General features: G+C 39.2%; 1 protein-coding gene across 8 annotated transcripts in view; it reads right to left on the bottom strand.

The window, feature by feature from the left end:
* PHACTR2 (phosphatase and actin regulator 2) overlaps window positions 1-21507 on the bottom strand; it is a 294797-nt gene that overhangs the window by 43196 nt on the left and 230094 nt on the right. For all 8 annotated transcript variants that reach the window (XM_032160709.2, XM_032160745.2, XM_032160761.2 and 5 more), the window contains 4 exons: window positions 17133-17332; window positions 15413-15569; window positions 10851-10906; window positions 4995-5056 (listed from right to left, as the gene is read on the bottom strand). In XM_032160709.2, the coding sequence (XP_032016600.1) occupies window positions 4995-5056; window positions 10851-10906; window positions 15413-15569; window positions 17133-17332 (475 nt within the window). The remainder of the gene's footprint in view (window positions 1-4994; window positions 5057-10850; window positions 10907-15412; window positions 15570-17132; window positions 17333-21507) is intronic.

The raw sequence follows: 21507 nt of genomic DNA, 5'->3' as shown, positions 1-21507 counted from the left end.
AAAAAAGGGTGCGCCTACAGCACAGCTGTCCTTAAGATATTCACAACAAGGACAAGACCCCAATCGGACACATGCCCTTGGCCAGAAAAACCAATGTACAGGAATGGGGAGGGGAGAGTTGATGGAGAACTGTACTTCCTTGAGGCTATCACTGCTTAAAATCAACTCCAACCTTTGAGATACTTCTAACAACTTCGGTTCCTCCTTGTGATCTTTGTCAAATTCAGATTTTTAATTATATTGCTTTTCTCTCTGGGTCCTTTCTCAGACAGAAGAATAAGATTCTGACAGGTGAAAGAAAGCTGGCCCCCTGGTAAACAGGCATTATCTACTCTCTGCTACAGAGGTTCACTCCCATTTTGGTCTTTCTTAGTTGGGCGGTATCACAGTTATCTCTAGAGAGGTAGACTTAGACCTCTATTGTAGCCATAGGGTGCATTTTCATATATTTCCTCTCTTATATATACTCTGTATACAGCCAGGCTACCCATCATCTAAGTGGTCCTTTCTGGAGATATTGCTTATTTATTTTTTTATTTAAACAGAGTGTGGGGGGGTCTCTCTATGCTGCTCAGGCTGGTCTTGAACTCTCGGGCTCAAGCGATTCTCCCATCTCAGCCTCCCAAAGTGCTGGGGTTACAGGAATAAGCCACAACACCTGTCCAGAGATATTCCTTATTTTGCACTGGGTCTACATTCTGTAGTCATTAACAGCCCTTTCCTGGGCCTCAGTTTCCTTCTGAACTAAGCCAATACTCTAATATTCAAAGCACTCAAGGACTTTTAGAAGGCCTCGGCCCATACCCTGAGCCCACTTGACAGAGATGTGCCAACTATGGCTCCCTCTATCTTCATAGAGCCCTGGTAGGCAAGGGACAAGAGAGAGAATAATCTAAGTGATCTGTTATAGTCTAGTTGCTGTCCAATCTATGTTGCTAGCTTCTTGCTGCCACTTTGGGGCAAGTGGAAATAAGGAGGTAGAGAAGAAACCCTTCTCCTAAGAACTGGCTAGAAGGAAAGTGATCAATGGCAACATAGGTTAGAAATTCTCCATCCCGTCTTGTCCTCAGGACTGTCCTAGTCATGGGGCAGCTACCAGTGCTACGGGCTGACCTGCACCTACAGCATGGAGCTGTGTATGGTGGAGGCAAGTGGGTGCAGAGGGTAAGGGCAGGCACTGCTGCCTCATGGAGGGGCCCAGCTGGATTGAGAAAGATGATTTGTATCACAAGACTGTGCCCAGGGCAATGAGGAGGGGTGATTGATTGTCTACAGATGGTAACTTAAGGGCCATTGAAGACTAGAGTCATTCCTAGAAACTGAGTCAATAAAGTCTTTCAGTTTGATCATTATTTGACATTTATGAGTTTTGAGAAAAAAATGATATTGTTTGGCTGTGTCCTCCCCCAAATCTCAGCTTGAATTGTATCTCCAGAATTCCCACATGTTGCAGGAGGGACCCAGGGGGAGGTAATTGAATCATGGGGGCTGGTCTTTCCCATGCTATTCTCGTGATAGTGAGTGAGTCTCATGAGATCTGATGGGTTTATCAGGGGTTTCTGCTTTTGCTTTCTCCTCATTTTATCTTGCTGCCACCATGTAAGAAATGCCTTTTGCCTCCTTTTAGGATTCTGAGGCCTCCCCAGCCATGTGGAACTGTAAGTCCAATTAAACCTCTTTTTCTTCCCAGTCTAGGGTATGCCTTTATCAGCAGCATGAAAACAGACTAATACAGTAAATTGGTACCAGGAGTGGGGTGTTCCTGAAAAGATACCCAAAAATGTGGAATCAACTTTGGAACTGGGTAACAGGCAGATGTTGGAACAGTTTGGAAGGCTCAGAAGATGACAGGAAATGTGGGAAAGTTTGGAACTTCCTAGAGACTTGTTGAATGGCTTTGACAAAAATGCTGATAGCAATAGGGACAATAAGGTCCAGGCTGAGGTGTTCTCAGATGGAGATGAGGAACTTGTTGGGAACTGGAGCAAAGGTGACTCTTATTATATTTTAGCAAAGAGAATGGCGGCATTTTGCCCCTGCCCTAGAGATTTGTGGAACTTTGAACTTGAGAGAGATTTAGGGTATCTGGCAGAAGAAATTTCTAAGCAGCAAAGCATTCAAAAGGTGACTTGGGTGCTGTTAAAAGCATTCCATTTTAAAAGGGAAACAAAGCATAAAAGTTCAGAAAATTTGCAGCCTGAAGATGCAGTAGAAAAGAACCCATTTTTTGAGGAGAAATTAAGCTGGCTGCAGAAATTTTCATAAGTAGCAAGGAGGCTAATATTAATCCTCAAGACCATGGGGAAAATGTCTCCAGGCCATGTCAGAGACCTTCATGACAGCTCCTCCCATCACAGGCCTGAAGGCCCAGGAAGAAAAAGTGGTTTTGTGGGCAGGGCCCAGGGTCCCTGTGCTGTGTGCAGCTTAGGGACTTGGTGCCCTGTGCCCGAGCCACTCCAGCTGTGGCTGAAAGGGGCAAATGTAGAGCTTGGGCTGTGGCTTCAGAGAGTGGAAGCCCCTAGCCTTGGCAGCTTCCATATGGTGCTGAGCTTGCGGGTGAACAGAAGTCAGAAATTGAGGTTTGGGAACCTCTGCCTAGATGCCCAGGCTGAAGTTTTTCATGGGCAGGGGTGGGGGGGTGCCTAATGGAGAATCTTTGCTAGGGCAGTGCAGAAGGGAAATGTGCGGTTGGAACCCCTACACAGAGTCCCTACTGGGGCACTGCCTAGTGGAGCTGTGCAAAGAGGGTCACTGTCCTCCAGACCCCAGAATGGTAGATCCACCAACAGCATGCACCATGTGTCTAGAAAAGCTGCAGACACTCAACACTAGCCTGTGAAAGCAGCCAAGAGGGAGGCTATACCCTGCAAAGCCACAGAGGCTGAGCTGCCCAAGACCATGGGAATCCACCTCTTGCATCAGTATGACCTGGATGTGAGACCTGGATTCAAAGGAGATAATTTTGGAGCTTTAAAATTTGGTTGCCCCACTGGATTTCAGACTTGCCATGGGCCCTGCAACCCCTTTGTTTTGGCCAATATCTTCCATTTGGAACAGCTGTATTTACCCAATACCTGTACCCCCATTTTATCTAGGAAGTAACTAGCTTGCTTTTGATTTTACAGGCTCATGGGTGGAAGGGATTTGCCTTGTCTCAGATGAGACTTTGGACTGTGGACTTTTGGGTTAATGCCAAAATGAGTTAAGACTTTGGTGAACTGTTGGGAAGGCATGATTGGTTTTGAAATGTGAGGATGTGAGATTTGGAGGGGCCAGGGGCAGAATGATATGGTTTGGCTGTGTCCCCACCCAAATCTCAACTTGAATTGTATCTCCCAGAATTCCCACGTGTTCTGGGAGGGACCCAGGAGGAGGTAATTGAATCATGGGGCTCGGTCTTTCCCATTCTATTCTTGTGATAGTCAGAAAGTCTCACAAGATCTGAAGTGTTTATCAGGGGTTTCCAATTTTGCTTCCTCCTCATTTTCTTTTGCTGCCACCATGTTAGAAGTGCCTTTTGCCTCCCGCCATGATTCTGAGGCCTCCCCAGCCATGTGGAACTATAAGTCCAATTAAATCTCTTTTTCTTCCCAGTCTCAGGTGTGTCTTTATCAGCAGTGTGAAAATGGACTAATACAATGGATAAATTAAGGATGTTTTTCCTTGAAAAACAGAACCAAACACTTTCAACATAGTCCCATAGCTTTTCTGTGGGAATGAAGCATTGCCTCCATCTGCCTTAGAATGCTTTTGTTGAAGACTCCCTGGCCAGCCTACAAAAATGTGGGTCAGGTCACACTTCATGTAGATGTCACATTTTAGTCACTTTATCCATTTTTAGGTGCATAAGGTATGCCTGAAGAATGATTAGAAGGATTTAAAATGAAATATAAACTCTGATGGTGCTTGATTTTTCCAAAGGCTATTACTTTTTTTAACACAGAAAAAAGTGATGGCCCTAACATCAGATTTATATATTCATAAATAAGTGGCAACAATTGTCTGAGTTTGGGAGGTAAGACATTTGTCAATCTGGGTAGCACTGTAGCAGGCAGGCTGGATGATCAAGTTCCCTTAATAAATTACTTACTTAGCTGTGATGTGGAATAGTGGGAAATCTTCAGGAGTAACAAAATACTTACTTGTTTAATATTTCCAACACTAAATGGAAAGTGTGAGCATTTTAAGAAATAATTTTTATCATAATTAAAAACTTTTTTCACTTCTTTTTTCTTTTTTTTCATTGTTCTAATCAAGCGAGATTAATTTTTAATTAATTCTTTTTTTTTGAAACAAGGTCTCACTATGTTGTTCAGGCTGGTCTTGACCTCCTGGGCTCAAGCAATCCTCCTGCCTCAGCTTCCAAGTAGCTGGGACTACAGGTGCGTGCCATTGCACCTGACTCAAAACAATTTTTTAAAATGGAAATACATGCATTGAAATGTTAATAATGGCTGTCTCTGAATGAAAGATATGATTTTATTTTTTTCTTTTTTTGTATCTTTAAAAATTTTCACACAGAGTACATATTTTCACAGAGTAAATGCAATTTAAAACCCTTGTTAATTTTTCAAAATTAGCACAACACGCAATTATAAACATCATTCATAGCATGTGCATTATATTGATTTGTTTCATTTTATTTTATTTTTTTTGAGGCAGGGTCTCATTCTGTCTCCCAGCCTGGAGTGCAGTGGCACGATACCAGGTCACAGCAACCTCCGCCTCCCGAGCTGAAGCAATCTTCCCACCTCAGCCTCCTGAGTAGCTGGAACTACAGGCATGTGCCACCATGCCGGCTAATTTTTGTATTTTTTGTAGAGATAGGGTTTCACCATGTTGCCCAGGCTTGTGATTTTGATGTCTATGATTATAGACTAATAGGAATAATTATTTCTAAACATCTGATTTACACATACAAAGAGGATTAGTATTTTTTTTTAAAAAGTATATCTCAAAACACATATGCTCATTAATAGTCACGATTTCATTACCTTTCTGCTGAGTCTGCGTTTAAGTTCCATTTTTGCTTCTTGTTCCTCTTCTTCATTCTTTTCTGTTTATTAAAGGAGGAAAGTCATGATGACAGTTACTATAGATGATTTTTTAATCAGAAAAGTGTATCAGGCCACAATCATGTGACTAACAAATAATGATCAAACACACCACCAACATTGTTAAAAAGTTGTCAAAATATTTTGTAGAAAGGTTAATCATCTTATACACACACACACACACACACACACACACACACACACACACACACACATGCTTTTTTTGTAGGACTGGTTTGCTTTACTAATTTTAAACGTTTTTGCTTCCTGATGTCTTGTTGTATTCTTAAAAAAACCACAGGAGTGCCCATATTCTAATGAAAGCCCTCTATTGCTGATCATCTTATGGGCTTATAAGCACAATTTACCAGAATTCAGATAAAAATTTACTTCTGGATCTGGCCTTCATGTGAAAATCTGAGACATATTAAAAGAGCAAATTAGAACCATCCGATGCATGTCTGAGCTGCTGATTTCCACTCAAATCCAACCAAAATATTTGATTTGTCTTCCTTGGTTTCCATAGAAGCAGAATGTAAGCATTTCCTTGGACTTTGCTTTCAAACCAGAATGTTCTAAATGAGGTTATGATGTACTCTGGGTGGAAATTATTTATTTTCTTGTGACTTTGCCTTTCCAAAGTCTTCTCGTTCTCTAGTGATTCACCAAGTAGTACGATTTTATGCTGCCCAACAGATGGGATTTAAAGAAAAATGTTCAAAATTTTTAAAGAAATAAACACCCCTTCAGGTTTTGCTGATTGTTGCTTACTTGAGGAACTTCTCTCTGTTGCTTCGTTTAGCTGATCATCTGTTCGATCAGTGAGCATACATTTTGCTTCTTGGATACCGATGCTTATGAAAGATTATGTTTTAGAAAGTGCTATTATGAACTCTTTTGAAGGAAAATAACACTGTATAAAGCCTTGACCAAAAGGTTGGAAAAGGAAAACTTCTATTTGTTTATTTATTTATTTTTATTTTTATTTTTTGAGACGGAGTCTCACCCTGTCACCCAGGCTAGAGTGCAGTGGTGCGATCTTGGCTCACCGCAACCTCCGCTTCCCGGGTTCAATTAAAAAAAAATTTTTTTTAATCCATGACAGGTATGAAATATATTTATTTTAAAATTCAAATAGACTTCTTACAACTAAGACTATTTTTACTGTGAATAACATATCAGCATTCAATATTTGCGACATCTGTATTTGTTAGTTGAACAGGCTAAATTCTCTATCAGTTTTCCTTCTCTGAATAGGGAAAAGTTTCTATGTTCTTCTGAAATAATAACTTTAATGCATAAGAAAGAAGGTGATTAGACAAAGAGTGGACATAAACTGTAATCACCCACAAGACAAGAAACAATGAGTTAATATCCTTTCATTTTGTGCCAGTCAAACAAATTTAGTTATAATTTAAATTTCTTCCTCTGAAAGTACTGTAGTTTTTTAATTGCTTCACAAAATATATATCCTTTCATATCCTTAAAAATGCATACTTAGGTTCAAAGAATTACCTCATATGAATTGGATAAAGCTTGTGAATTGTCAAAATACATAATAAACAAATGCCACACTGTGGTTCCTGTGATTCAAACCAGAGCTTTACAAGGTGACACGATAGTGAAAATAAAATTGTTGATATTGTTGATAAAAATTGATGATATTGTTAGTGATATTGATGACATTATTAATAAAAAGAAAAATATAATTCTTAGAACATTTTTGTCAATTCTTCCTATACAGTATTTATGCTATATTTTTAAGGTACTTTTCAAAGATTAAAAAATTGGATGTAATACATCCCAAAGCTAACAAATGCTTCAGTCTTCATTAAATACGCAAAAATGACATTTCCTTGAAGGGAATATTTGAAAGTTTTGCCTTATTAAGCATATTGTTCAACTAGTGCTACCAGGTAACAGTAATGTCTAAAAAGAGAAGGGCCAAATGCAGTTAGGGAACTGAATTCATTCTTGACATCAGAAACTGACTTCTTTAAGTTTTCCATGTTCAAAATTGTACCTTTAGTGAAGTTAGAGGACGAGGGTGAGAGGTAGAGGGAAGCCAATATGACTGTTCCTCTGAATCTTTACTTTTATCTTGTAGAGATGGGCTGTCCCTATGTTGCCCAAGCTTGGCTTGATCTCCAGGACTCAAGTGATCCTCCCGCCTCAGCATCCCAAGTAGCTGGGATTACCAGCATGAGCTACCATGACAGCTTCTCTGAATCTTATTAAACAGTCATTGTAAAATCTCTCATAGAGTCAAGTTTAAACCTTAAACTCAGTATTTGAAAATTCACCAAGTTTTTTGTATGCTTCCTTCATTTTTTGATTCACTAGAGGACTAATTATAAAGCAGGATGCAAATCTTTCTGGTCAATTTAAACAGGCTGGCGAGATATTCATGAAGGAAGTGACATGGTTCATTGACAAATCTTGCTCTCAGTGACTCTCATCAGAGCAGAGAGGGACAAACATTTCGGACGACCCGCAGGAAGCATTTCCGATAAATAAACAAATAACACATGTGGTTAAACAGCAGCAAGCACCACAGGAAACCCGCCTGGCGAGCAATGTTACCCAGAGAATTTTGTGGATGAGCTAAAAGAAGAAAGAAAAGTACAAAAATACCAGCAATTGGAGTATTATCTTCTTGAGTTGTTAATTCAGATAAAATGGGTTCAAAAAGCCAAATTTTTTTGTGGATTTGTTTTCCTTTTTGCTTTTTACATGTTTCCATGTAAATGTTTTGTTTTTTTCAATTTTTGGTGGAGGTGAGATCTCACTATGTTGCCCAGGCTGGTCTCAAACTCCTGGCCTCAAGCAATTCTCCTGCCTTGGCCTCACAAAGCTTTGGGATTACAGGCATAAGCCACCTTACCTGGCCTCATGCGGGTGTTTTTAGCAAATGAAAAAACACACATAAACTTAAAGTGCATTAAAAAAAGTTGGATCAACAGATGCATAGATATGTCATAAAGTAAGATGTTAATGACAGACTATAGATGGTAGATATATGCGGATTTACTGTAAAATTCCTTCAACTTTTCTTCATGTTTAAAAATTTTCATAATAAAATGTTGGGGAAAAATATATGCAGAACTCAATGGCCTAATTCATTTTTCTCTATAGAAGACATAGCTAGAATTACATTCTCAGCTAAATACATAACCTTTCTTGATTAGCAAAAGTTGGCCTTTTAAGTACCAAAAGTTGCTTTCTATTTTATCAGTTTTTAGGAACTGGTTCTAAAATGAATAACTAAATATAATATAATATAATATAAATACATATATGTCATATGTCTTTTTAAAAAGCTCTAGTATCACCAAAATAATTAGGAAAGACATCAAGTAAGGACTGGCATGGTGAATTGACACTAAGAAATATAATTTGTCCTGTGGTCACCAGTGAAAACTAACGACATTTATTGGCATCTGACTCATGTTTATTGAACTAGTGATGGGCTCTAAAAATTGTTGAATGTTTTATTCTGTGAATTAGTTTTCTAGTTTGCCGGAAAAGATGCCCTAGTTAGGGCTGGGCACGGTGGCTTACACCCGTAATTCCAGCACTTTGGGAGGCCAAGGCGGGTGAATCACAAGGTCAGGAGTTCGAGACCAGCCTGGCCAACATAGCAAAACCCCGCCTCTACTAAAAATACAAAAATTAGCCAGGCATGGTGATGTGCACCTGTAGTCCCAGCTACTCAGGGCGGCTGAGGCAGGAAAATCACTTGAACCCAGGAGGTGGAGGTTGCAGTGGGCCGAGATCGTGCCACTGCCCTCCAGCCTGGGCAACAGAGCGAGGCTCCGTCTCAGAAAAAAAAAAAAAAAAAAAAAAGATGACCTAGTTAAAGTAAACGTCCTTAAAAACCACACTGTATCACATACTTTTCTACTGTTCTTGAACAAAAGCTGGAGATGAAACATACAAACAAACGAACAAGAACAATCTATGTGGAAGAACCAAGAGGCAAACGGGCTGAGTAGAGTGTTTGTAAGTTAGGCCATTCAGTTTCCTGTGACTGCTCAGGGAAAGATGACCTCTCCCAGTTTTCTTCTGTCTCTCTTGGCTGTACAATAGTGGGTCAGGAAATCATAAGCCAGTTATCAGCCTCTCCAGGCTGGAAATATGCCTCTGTTTCCAGAAATAAACATGCTTAGGTGAACTTAGAAGGAAGGAAAAAAAGGGCTGGAGTCAAATCACTCTTTCCCAAACCTCCAGGAAAACGGGATATAAAGGCCAATGCAGCACTTAAGATCAACGCGCGATAAGTTTCTATATCTATGAAACAGTTCCTCAGATAACCAAACTCCACTGTGGTTTGGCACTATTTATCTCACAGGATCAAGAAAGAATTACCCAAAATGTGCTCTTCCTTTTTTCTTCTAGGTATTTGATCAGGCATGCAGTAAGATATAATCTCTGTGTTTTTTAGGAGCTTAGGGTCTGCATTTGAGCATGCTTAAAACTTAATTCAACAAGTATTTCCCAGGAACCTATCATGAAAAGCAATGAACCTTTTTGGTTTGTTTTGTTGTCAAAATTAGATGCTGCTTCTACTCTTCCTCAGCAAAGCAAAAACACAAAATTTTCCTTCTTTTCTAGCCGTGAATTTTTCCTCCTCCAAGTTGGCTCTTCTATACATTAGTAGCCGCTTAAGTCCTTCCTGGAGCTGTATTCTAGTTATGTTCAAAAAAAAAGCCAGAAAAAAGCATTCCAAAGAAAGTGATCCCATAGACTGGGTGGATGGTAGTTCCTCTCACTGGATGGTAGTTCATATTCATTGTTGAATTGATTTCGTACTAACAACTGTAATACAATATGCTACTAAAATCTTTCTTCCCTCAAGGAAAGAAAGTATCTTAGATTGGAGAGGAGGGGTCTTCTAGCAGGCCAAGATAACTCGAAAAGCCTGGCTGACAAGGATTTCCCCCACACCATGGGTCACTACCATTGCAGTACTATCCGGAGTTTTACCCATCCCTGTTCTTTGATATTTCATACAATAAAAAGATCTTTTGAAACTGGGTTAACAATATATAAAACTACAGCCAGGCTCAATTTAAAAATATCCGTTTCTTAACTCATTGCAGTGCTTGACCACATTGACACACAGTAGCATGGCAAACTGTATTTCTATTAGCTTTATAGCTTTAACATACTAACTCCAATAAATTCTACTGCAGGGATGGGTAAAAACTAAAGTCAAAGAGAATAGAGGGAAAACCAGAATGGGAAAATAAAGTAGGAAAATGAATGGAGAACGTTTTAGTGCTGAGAAATTATAAACAACTCAAGAAGGAAGCCGAGTTATCATAACAGGAAAATGCAATGGATTGAAAATTTTGTTTTGAATTGAGCCATTTGTTAAACTAGCAAAAAACTGTATTATTAATAATAATACAGGAATGTTCGATTTGTTTCTTTGTGGATTCTTTTGGCCTTTTCTTTGACATTTATTTGCGAGAAGACTAGAGCCTTCTTTTTCTATTTAATATTTGGGTGAAAGAATACATGGAATCTATTTTATCTTTCTTAAACACAATTGTCACGACCATGACTCTGGTCTAGGGGCAGATATAAGGCTCAAAGCCATAAAATCAAATATCAAATTCAAGAAGTTAAACAAAATATAAACAATTACATATAAATGTGACATAAATGGACTATTTCAGTCCATCTTGAGTAAATGAATATATGATGGTTTCTTACTGATAAATCGATCATCTGTAGAGGCAGCTTGTTAATGATTACACAAGGAATCATTCTATAGTATAGAATACTCACGTTTTAGGATGTTTCTTTGCTCTAATTCTTCAGTTGTGGGCCTCTGGCTCAGCCTCCTATGATGACAAAAAGGATATATTACAGGTTAAAAACAAGGTACCCTAGTAGGAGACTCAAAATAAAACAACAAAGCTCTATTTTTCATGTTTTGAGAAATAAAAATCCATTTTTAAAGCTGCAAAATAAAAGTCTCCTTCCCATTAGTTTGGAGACTACAGATCATGGCTGAGGCTGCTCACCAACCCCCATTACACAGTCTCCCTTCCTTTTAGCAACAGATCGGCCTGGATGTTAGCTAGGTACCTCACTACAGACTTCTGCCTCCCTAGAAGCCAGGTATCGTGCTGTGACTGAGTTTCCGCAATGGGATATGAGCAGAATGATGTTTGTTACTTCCCCTTCTCATCCTTAAAATGCCTGGGTGCATTTTCCCTTCTTTCTCTTTCCTTTTTCCACAGGCTAGAACTTCAGCATGATGGTGTGAGCCAGCTTTGATCATGCAGATGAGACCATCTAGGGGATGGGAGAGCAGCAAGACAGAAGGAATGGGGCTGCCAGGCAGACTTCAAGGAGCCATGCTCCCACCCATACTGGATGGCCCACCTACCTGGGGACTGTCATGTGGAAAAGAAATACACATACCTAGTTTGAACCACTGTAGTTTTTGGTCTCTGCTACAGCTTAGCTTATAGTCTAATTAATATATAGCTCATTAGGGTCTAAAATAGGATGCTGTGCCTGGCCGGGTAATCTTAATATTAAGTAGTACTACTAATTCTATATGTTTATGGCTATGACAGAAATGGTAAGAAGAATTGAAATTAATACTTTAAATATCTCAATAAAATGTTTGTTAAACTACGATCTTCATCAGAGCTACCTTGAAACTAACTTAATTGAGCAGACAAAGGAACTTGTCGAATATCTATGTCTATGCCAGCCAGGTTTTCTGCCATCCATGTCCCCATGTATCCTGTGCTACGTATCCTGTGCTACGTATCTGTATTATCAATATACTGTCTATTACACCCACAATAAGCCATCTTTCTTTTATTTATGGTGTCTCCCTCTGGAACGTCTTTCTCTCCTTTTCCATCTACTGAAATCTTACAGATGATTAAAATAATATCTTGAAGATACGTATTTGGCCTCTCCTGAAAGTGAGAATTAAAGGCTCCTGGTTCATTGCTCATTTACAGCAGTTTATACACAGACTATACATCTATTAAAGCACTTATCACATAGGTAATTATAAAAATAATAATTACAGCTGAGTCATACTTTTAAAAATCCAGGTACTGTGCTAGGTGCTTAGCTTATATGATCTTGAATCCTTAAAATAATTCAGCAAGGTAGTAATTTTTCTTTTTTTTTTTGAGATGGAGTCTCGCCCTGTTGCTCAGGCTGGAGTGCAGTGGCGCGATCTTGGCTCACTGCAAGCTCGCCTCCCAGGTTCAAGCCATTCTCCTGCCTCAGCCTCCCAAGTAGCTGGGACTACAGGTGCCTGCCACCACGCCCAGCTAATTTTTTGTATTTTTAGTAGAGACGGGGTTTCACCGTGTTGGCCAGGATGGCCTCGATCTCCTGACCTCGTGATCTGCCCTCCTCAGCCTCCGAAAGCGCTGGGATTACAGGCGTGAGCCACCGCACTTGGCCCATTGGGTTTAATTTTTAAATGTGCTTTACTAGTTTAACTGATGTATAATAATTTAAATGAACAATAAGAAACTTAATTTTACTGAGTGCTTGCTATGACCCAGGTACTAAAGAACCATTAGTGTATCATCTCCTTTAATCCTCCCAAGCACTTGGGTTAGTTAGCTCTGTTTTACAGATGGGGCCAAGCAAGAGCTCTTTTCTGCCTTGTCCTATAGACTGTATTTCTGCCAGTTCTGGATAAGCCCATACTTGGATGTTGAATAGCCACCTCTCATAATGGCTATATTCATGATGATTTTCATTAAATTTGTCACAGCCCCAAACATCTTTTCAATCTGTGGCCACGGGCCTCTCATTGTATGTTGGCAGATGGTTTTTCTTTGGCCCACACTGAAAAAGGTGACATTTATTTCTATTAGGTTTCATTTTATGGAATGAATCCATTATGCCCTGATTCTATAAAGCACCTCTATTGTCCTTCAAACTTAACGTTACCCATTTGATTAACTTGTCTGCTGATTTTTCTTCATTGATAAAAATGTTTACTCTCTTTCCCTTTAATTATATATTCCTTCATTCCTTCCATTATGATTTTCTGGAAATGGATTTCTTGGGCCTGGAGTTAAGTGAATAGTTAAGTATTTAAAATGTGGTTGTTGCTATGCTGTGAATGCAATCTCCCTTTTTCATTGTATTTTCTTCTATGTATCAATGTTATATAAATATAATGTTGATTTTTATAGGTTAATCTTACATCAAGCAAACCTGCTGAAGTTATTATATACAGCAATTTTGGGTCGGTTTTGAGAGTTTTCTAGGTATACAACCATGTATAATAACAGTATATCTTTCCTACAATTTATACCTTTTCTTCACCACAAATAATTGTGACCCGACTTTTAGCACAGTAAGGTTAAGGAATTTTTCTTTGCTTCTATTTTTAAAGAAAATGACTTTAGGGTTTCTCCCTATAGTAAGATATTTAGCATATTTTTTTAAATTTATTTTTAAAATTTTTTTTGAGATGGAGTCTCACTCTGTTGCCCAGGCTGGTATGCAGTGGTATGATCTCGGCTCACTGCAACCTCCGCCTCCCAAATTCCTGCCTCAGCCTCCTGAGTAGCTGGGATTACAGGTGCCAGTCATCATGGCTGGCTAATATTTGTATTTTTAGTAGAGACGGTATTTCACCATGTTGGCCAGGCCGGTCTCGAACTCCTGACCTCAGGTGATCTGCCTGCCTTGGCCTCCCAGAGTGCTGGGATTACCACTCCTCATTTGTTTAGGATTTTAACAAAAACTTACAAAATTTTCTTTACTGCTACTTTGACATTTATTGAGGTGGGTATATGATACTTCACACTTTTTTACTCCTTACTATGACAATATTATTATTATTTTATGCAAATATTATTCAATGATTTACATTCTTCTTCATGGTAAAACGTAAACAAGAGTAATAAAACAATCAGAAAACCTAGAAGCATATACTCTCTTACATAGAGTAGAAAGTACAAAACAGGAGACAGTATACAAAAGAAAATTGGGCAGAGAGCCCAGGAGCGAAATTCTAATTCTGGTTCTGCTACTCAGTAACTGCAAGCCCTTGAGACATTTCCTTAATCTCTCTGGGCCTCAGAGAGGCCCCTTGTTTTTCCTTGGTAAAATGGCAAGTTTAGAACTGTAGGTTTTTCCAGCTCGATACCATTAATCACGTTAGTCCCTCTTGCTTCTGCTGGCTCTTTCCCGAAGCCAGAAATGGTCACAGGTTAGGGCTGAATTAAGAAGACGAGAGCGAGAGAGACCACTAGTAAACATTCCCAAATTTCTTCCAGAGTCGCAAGAGGGTTTACGGAACAGAGAGACCCTCTAAGCCTCTCCCGAGGTTCCCTGGTAGATGCCACAGCTGCTGTCTCTGACACCTTTCTGCACAACTAAGCCGTAAGGAGGTGCCTTAGGGGTTACTCTTCCTCTGGAGAAATGATCGGCAGCCTCCGTGCCAATCCTGCCTCCAGTTACACCACTTCCAAGCAAGGATAACAATTTCCGCCCCACCTCCAAATCCTGCTCTGGGATTCTAGACAGTTCCTTTCTCCCAGTTATGCACCCTGTTGTGTATGCAGAGTAAGATAAGCCAGCAGAACAACTAGTTCTTACATGTGCTTAAACTGATCATCAAAAATAAGGCTTCTGGTATGAATGAATCCTCACTTCTACTAAAACTGCCAGTTAAAGGGACTTGTGAAGTCACCAGTGGCAAAAGCAAAAATCCTATACAATGTTTGGAGGCAGGAAGAGATGTCAGATGATCCATTTACTTGAAGTTGGAAGGGGGATGTTTAGATATGAGGGTTAAGGCTACCTGACTTGGATGGAGCCAGACCATTGAAGGCAACTAATATTTCTGCAGTCTCACAGTCCACAGGGCAGAACCTCATGGCATTCCCAGGAATGCTAGTGAGTCCATAAATTAGGCCAGGATTGTTGAGCAAACTGTGATCTGCAAGCCAAATCCAGCTTTATGAATAAATAAAGTTTTATTGGAACATGGCCACACTCATTTGTTTATCTATTATTTATGGCTGCTTTTACGCTACAGCAGCGCAGATGAGTAGCTGCAACAGAGACTGTCTGGCCAGCAAAGCCTGAAATGTTTGCCAACTGGTCTTTAAAAAAAAGTTTTTGACTCCTGGAATAGGCTTTGATGACCTCAAAGCCACTGGCTAGCTGGGCCAAAGGACAGGTTCTTCGAGTGGTTCATCATGCAAGACCAACTTTAAAAGACCCAGTAGGCCAGATATATCTGTACATAAGGAATTCACAATGACCCCAGTTAGGTAGGAAGCTTTGGGAAGGAGAAAAATACAAATTAGTCAGTACTGTCCTAAAATGTTAGCAATTACCTGACTAACTTGGTTCCAATTTGTTGTCGGATTTCCTGCCTCTCTTCTTCAGATGTACGCTGCAAGATGTTTTTGTCCTCTAGTTCTTTCTTAGATGGTCTGTTGCCAAGTTTGATAGCAAGAGTATCCCTCCGGCGTATTTTACTTGCCAAAGCACCTGAGGATTGAAAAAGCGCAGAAATGCAGAGAGAGAGGCTTTTAGCCAGTGGCACTCAGGTTACACATGGCATGGACTTTAAATAGAGCCCAGACCAAATTCTTTCTCCTCATGCAGGATGAGAATCTTAATTAACCTAAGGAAAAAAAAGACTTTGAGTTGGATGCAGTTCATTTTGAGAAGACTGAAGAGCTATTTCTTTTTAATGTTCTAAAAAATATTGGGACACCATGAAAAAACTTAGAAGTATCACTTCATCGTTTGGAAAGTGATAGCTGCAGTTTATTTTGCTGAGAGGGTGGATCATAGAAATGAAGGATTGCACAATGTTTTTTCCTTTTCAAGTTTAAAAAACTTAGTTCTTTTGCTTTTATTCTGTACAGTTAATCCTCGTCTCCTCCTTTCCTCTACTCAGACGCCATCCTGGCAGAGTTTACCAATGTTTAACCCTTAATTACCCCAGAATCCTGAAAATTTCAACAAATAATAAGTAACACCACATGGATGATAATGGTTTTATTTTTATTTTTTTGGATTTGACAAAGTGCCATTTAATCACTAATATAGTAATAACTTGTCATAATCTACAAATTCAGTCCCACAGTGAATCCCTCCCATGTTATCCTGCTCAAAGTTAAAAAAAAACTTTCCAGATCTCTAAGTTATATTAGGTTGATGCAAATGTAATTGCAGTTTTTGCCATTATTTTTAATACATAAATGATACTATTATTTCCTAGAAGGCCTACTATCTTACTTATTGTGGAAGTATGATTGTTTTTAATGCTAACGAGGTATTTAGCATTCTTTTTATTACTATTTTTTGAGAGGGAGTCTCGCCATGTCTTCCAGGCTGGAGTGCAGTGGCGCCATCTCAGCTCACTGCAACTTCTGCCTCCTAGGTTCAAGCGATTCTCCTACCTCAGCCTCCCGAGCAGCTGGAATTACAGGCATGCGCTACCACGCCTGACTGGTTTTTGTATTTTGAGTAAAGACAGGGCTTCGCCATGTTGGCTAGGCTAGTCTTGAACTCCTGACCTCAAGTGATTCACCCACCTTAGCCTCCCAAAATTACAGATATGAGCCACCGTGCCCGGCCTCTTAATGCTAACGAGGTATTTGGCATTCTTGACTCATTCCTCCTTCCCCTTTCTATAAACCCCAGTATGAAAGCCAGTGAAAATTTCAAACACCTCCAAGGAGTAAGCCTATGAATCTGCACTGACTTTCTTTCTTCAACAACGGGCCCAGAGTGGAAGGGCTCTCTTTGGTCATAGTGAGAAAGGTCTCTGTTATTAGAAAACTTTGATTCTCAGCACAAATACTAATATGCACATCTAGCTCATCGACAAAGGCCAGATCCAGCCGTGTGACATCATCTTCTGGAAAGCCCTCCCATCAAAAGCTAAACTTTAGGATATACACATTTCTAATTTGAGAAAGGAGGATGAGGGGAAACAAAACATCAGATGTCTGGTTCCTAATGAGGCTTTTATTCTTTATAAACTGCAGCTGCTTCTGCTTATCACCCACACTCCTCCCTGCCTCTTGAAAACAGTCTTACTTTCTCCACTGCCATCCTCATCTTCGTCTTCGTCCTCATCATCGGTGTACAAGATAGGCCCGTCCGAGTCAGAGTCATTGGCTTGGTATTCCCTGTGGCCTTCATCTTCTGAGGCACTAAAGGATTCTGAAGATTCGCCCATCAGCCCAGGAGTCAGTAGCTGAGGCACTGTCTTCCCCAGCTCCTCTTTGGTTGTGAAACTGTTAAAGGCAGAAAAGCATGGGAGTGATGTGAAGCTCAGAGCAACCCTTGGGGGCACCAACACCATGAAAAAGAGCTCTAGTTTCATGGGCTTCCTTCAGGCTGGGGAAAGCAGACACTTGACATAGACCAGGCTAAAGTCACTGAAATGAAACCTTAATTCTCAAGATTTTACATTTTTCATCTGTAAAATGCAAAGGCTTGGTATCTGATACATGTAGCAAACAAATAGGGTAAAACTACATTTTGCAAATTATTTTTTCCATAGCAATGGGGGTTCAGTGGAAAGAATAATGAGCTAGAGGCTCCTGGATATTTGACATTATCTGCACTTTTTCTTTGACCTGTATGAACTCCTGCTTATCCTTCAAGTGTCAGCTACAGCCTCAGCTCCTTCAGGAAGCTTTCATGGACCTCCAGTTTAATTCCTTGCCCCCATGTCTGTCCCATGGGGACCTGAAGACAACCCCGCTAGAGTGCTTAGCATACTACACCTTGACCACCCGTTGCTTCTCTGCCTTCTCAGTCCCATAAGTTCCTGGAAAAGTGAGACTCATTGTTTTGCATCACAGCACCCAGAAGGTAATGACATAGAAAAGTACATCTTCTTTCATTAATATATGGCTGGGTTCGGTGGCTCACCTGTAACCCCAGCACTTTGGAAGGCTGAAGTGGGAGAATCACTTGAGCCTAGGAGTTCAAGACCAGCCTGGGCAACATAGGGGACCTTGTCTCCACTAAAAATACAAAATATTAGCCGGGAGTGGTGGCCGGCACCTGTAATCCCAACTACTCGGGAGGCTGAGGCAGGAGAATCGCTTGAACCCAGGAGGTGGAGGTTGCAGTGAGCCGAGATCGCGCCATTGCACTCCAGCCTGGGCAAGAAGAGCAAAACTCCGTCTCAAAAATAAATAAATTAAATAAATACATAAATAAAATAAAACAAAATAATAAAAAATTAGCTGGTCATGGTGGCGCTTGCCTGTAGTCCCAGCTACTCAGGAGGCTGAGGTGGTAGGACTGCTTGAGCCTGGGAAGTCGAGGCTGCAGTGAGCCATGCTAGCACCACTGTACTCCAGCCTGGGTAAGAGAGTGAGACCCTGTCTCAAAAAAAAAAAATATATATATATATATATATAAAATACATATATGAATTAATCCTGCTTTTATCCCAATATGTAAATAGTAAAAACTCATTTATCCTATGTGTGTTTTCATTTTTAAGACTGCCTCTTGTAACATAATAGACAACGTGTGAGTTAAATAAACTTTTTAGAAAAAAGGTAATATGCACTCTAGCCTGGGTGACACAGCGAGACTCCATCTCAAAAAAAAAAAAAAAAAAGAAAACAAAGAAAGAAAGAAAGAAAGAAAAAAGGTGATATGCAAGGATGCAATAATTTTCTATTATTTAGCCTGGTAAAAGTCTATGGTTTAAAGAGTTACTATTAATGTACAAAGACTGCCAATTTTCAAAGACTAGACTAAAAAATACATAGTAATTTACATAAAAACATCACATCAAAAATAATGTAATCTTCATTTTAAGACACAAAGATCCCCCAAATTGCTTTCTGGTAAAAAGTTCTTCCAGCAATAAACACAGATAAACTTTATCAGAATATGAGGTATTTAAAACCCTACTTTGTAGTTATAAACCTGAGTGAGCACTGTCAAAATTTTGTTTCTCACTTATCAGAAAAACCCAACAGACTATATTCTCGTTCTCAAAGAGGGAAATAGGAAATCTCATTTTTATTGTGTAAAATGTACATAACATAAAATTTGCCATTTTAACCATTTTTAAGTGTACAGTTCACTGGCATTAGGCACATTCACATTACTGTGTAACCATCACCACCAACCATCTTCAGAACTTTTTCGTCTTCCCAAATTGAAACTCTACCCATTAAACAACTCCCCATAACCATTATCTCCCAGCCATTGGCAACTACCATTCTACTTTTTGTCTCTATAATTTGACTATTCTAAGCACTTTCTCTAAGAGAAATTATACAATGTTTGTCTTTTTGTATGTAACATACTTCACTTAGCATATTGTCTTCAAGGTTCTTTCATTAATGTCATAGCATATGTGAGAATCTGCTTCCTTTTTAAGGCTGAATGATATTCCACTCTATGTATATATCACATTTTGTTTATCCATTCATCAGTCAATAGACATTTGTGTGTTTTCACCTTTTGGCTATTGTGAATAATACTGCTTTGAGCACTGGTGTACAAATTCAAGTGCCTGCTTTCAATTATTTTGGCTATATACATGGAAGTAGAATTGCTGGATCACATAGTAATTCTATGTTTAATTTTTTGAGGAACCACCATACTGTTTTCCACAGTGTGAAATCTCATCTTAAATAAGAGAAGATCTATTTTTATGGGAAAAATTTTCCACAGTCTGGGTTTGTAGTTGATTGCTACTGGAAGCCATTCTTGTTTGAATTGGCTGCCATTATGGGTGATCACAGCACATTTAAAATACAGGCCAATTAATAATATGTTCTGAATAACAGAACAAATTTGGGAGATGAGTCCTTTATTTGTTGGTGTCATTGTTCACTAATTAATTATCATATTATTATTCTAATCTTACTATTTGTATTTTGTTTCATGGTTTTCAAAGAGTCCAGCATACATCTACAATTTACAAGTGTTCTATTGTATAAGGAGGGCAGATAACTTACAGTTCATGGAATCAAAGAAGGCCATGAGTGAGCTGCCTAACCAAGGTAGCAAGTCTTGTCTAGAATCCAGACTGAAGACTCTTGGTCTACCTATTAAATTTCACATTTATTATACTATTATATTTTACACTTAATGAGTTATATTATAAATTATATCTGATGTTAAATATATTCTAAATTTGTATTAATCAACTCATGACTTACCCCTCATTTTTCCCCCTTGGGTTCCTGGGCACACTGGACAATATAGTGCATTCTATACATGTTTGTGAAAATGAACTGTACAAAGTAGCCTTTTGGATATGGCCTCCAAATGGGCTTATTAGTTTTTACCTTATATTGTATCACACATATGTGTTACTGATGAAGCTGCCCATGAATGGAAGCCTACCAAATAATTAGTACCCTGCCATATGGGAAGAGAGGTAGGTATTTTTATACATAGCCACTTGTCTTCTTGAAAGTTTTGATGTTTGTATTCCAAACAGAAGTCTCCTCATAAAATGACAAGATTTTCACACATTAGTTGATGAAACATAACTCAGAGGGAAAGTTCTAAGTAAAGCAAGTGACTAAGAGCCAGATATTCTAATCCAACTATCCACTTGAAAAAGGCAGAAGGAATTTGGAAGGAAATTTGAGAGACTACTTACTCCAGGTTCATTAATTCAAGAGCAAACACAAACCATCCCTGTAGGAGGAAGTGAAATTTAAATTTTGAAGAATATACAGAGAAGAAAATCCCTATGGCCTCTTCTAGGAAAGCATTATAACTACCTTGATGGACAGGAATATCTATTATAAATAGCCTCAATGGCTAATGATGTATTAAGCTCACTCCCTCTGATTATAGTCCCAGTAGGAATGAAGAACAGATGCTTACCTCTTTGGTCTGACAGTTCTTCATATACTCGAGATGAAGACTGCTATTAAGCCCTTAGTATGTTGTGTGGTGCTTAGCACAATAAAATGCACTCCTTAAATATTTGTGGAAATGAACGGGATAGAGTCAGGCCACCTTTGCATATGAGCTCTCTGAGTGTTTAAGACTGTATCAGGAAGCACTTTACATGTTGCACCTTATTCTTTAGTATAATGAACAATAATCCCATATACCCAATCTAGTTCCCAAAATTCACATGTTACCTTAAACATTATACTTCCTGGGCACATCAGACAATATTTTGGTGAAAGCTAGTCTTAACTATATTGCCTTCCTCACTTTTGTATCCTTGGTGCTTAGTACATTGCCCAGCACAGAAAAGGCAATCAAAAAATATATGCTGTAAGAATGAATGTTCAGTTCTAATGGTTGGAAGTGATCACAATATTGGAAAATACTCAGTATAGTTAAATGAAGACATTTGCTATGTGCTGGAAGTATTAAGAATGCTGCTAGGGTTTGAATGTGTCCCTCAGAATTCATGGGTTAAAATTTAATCCCAGCTAGGTATGGTGGCTCATGCCTGTAG

The sequence above is a fragment of the Hylobates moloch genome, unplaced genomic scaffold, assembly GCF_009828535.3.
Source record: "Hylobates moloch isolate HMO894 unplaced genomic scaffold, HMol_V3 SCAFFOLD_2, whole genome shotgun sequence".
Lineage (NCBI taxonomy): Eukaryota > Metazoa > Chordata > Mammalia > Primates > Hylobatidae > Hylobates > Hylobates moloch.
This window is presented reverse-complemented; position numbering and strand designations above follow the sequence as displayed.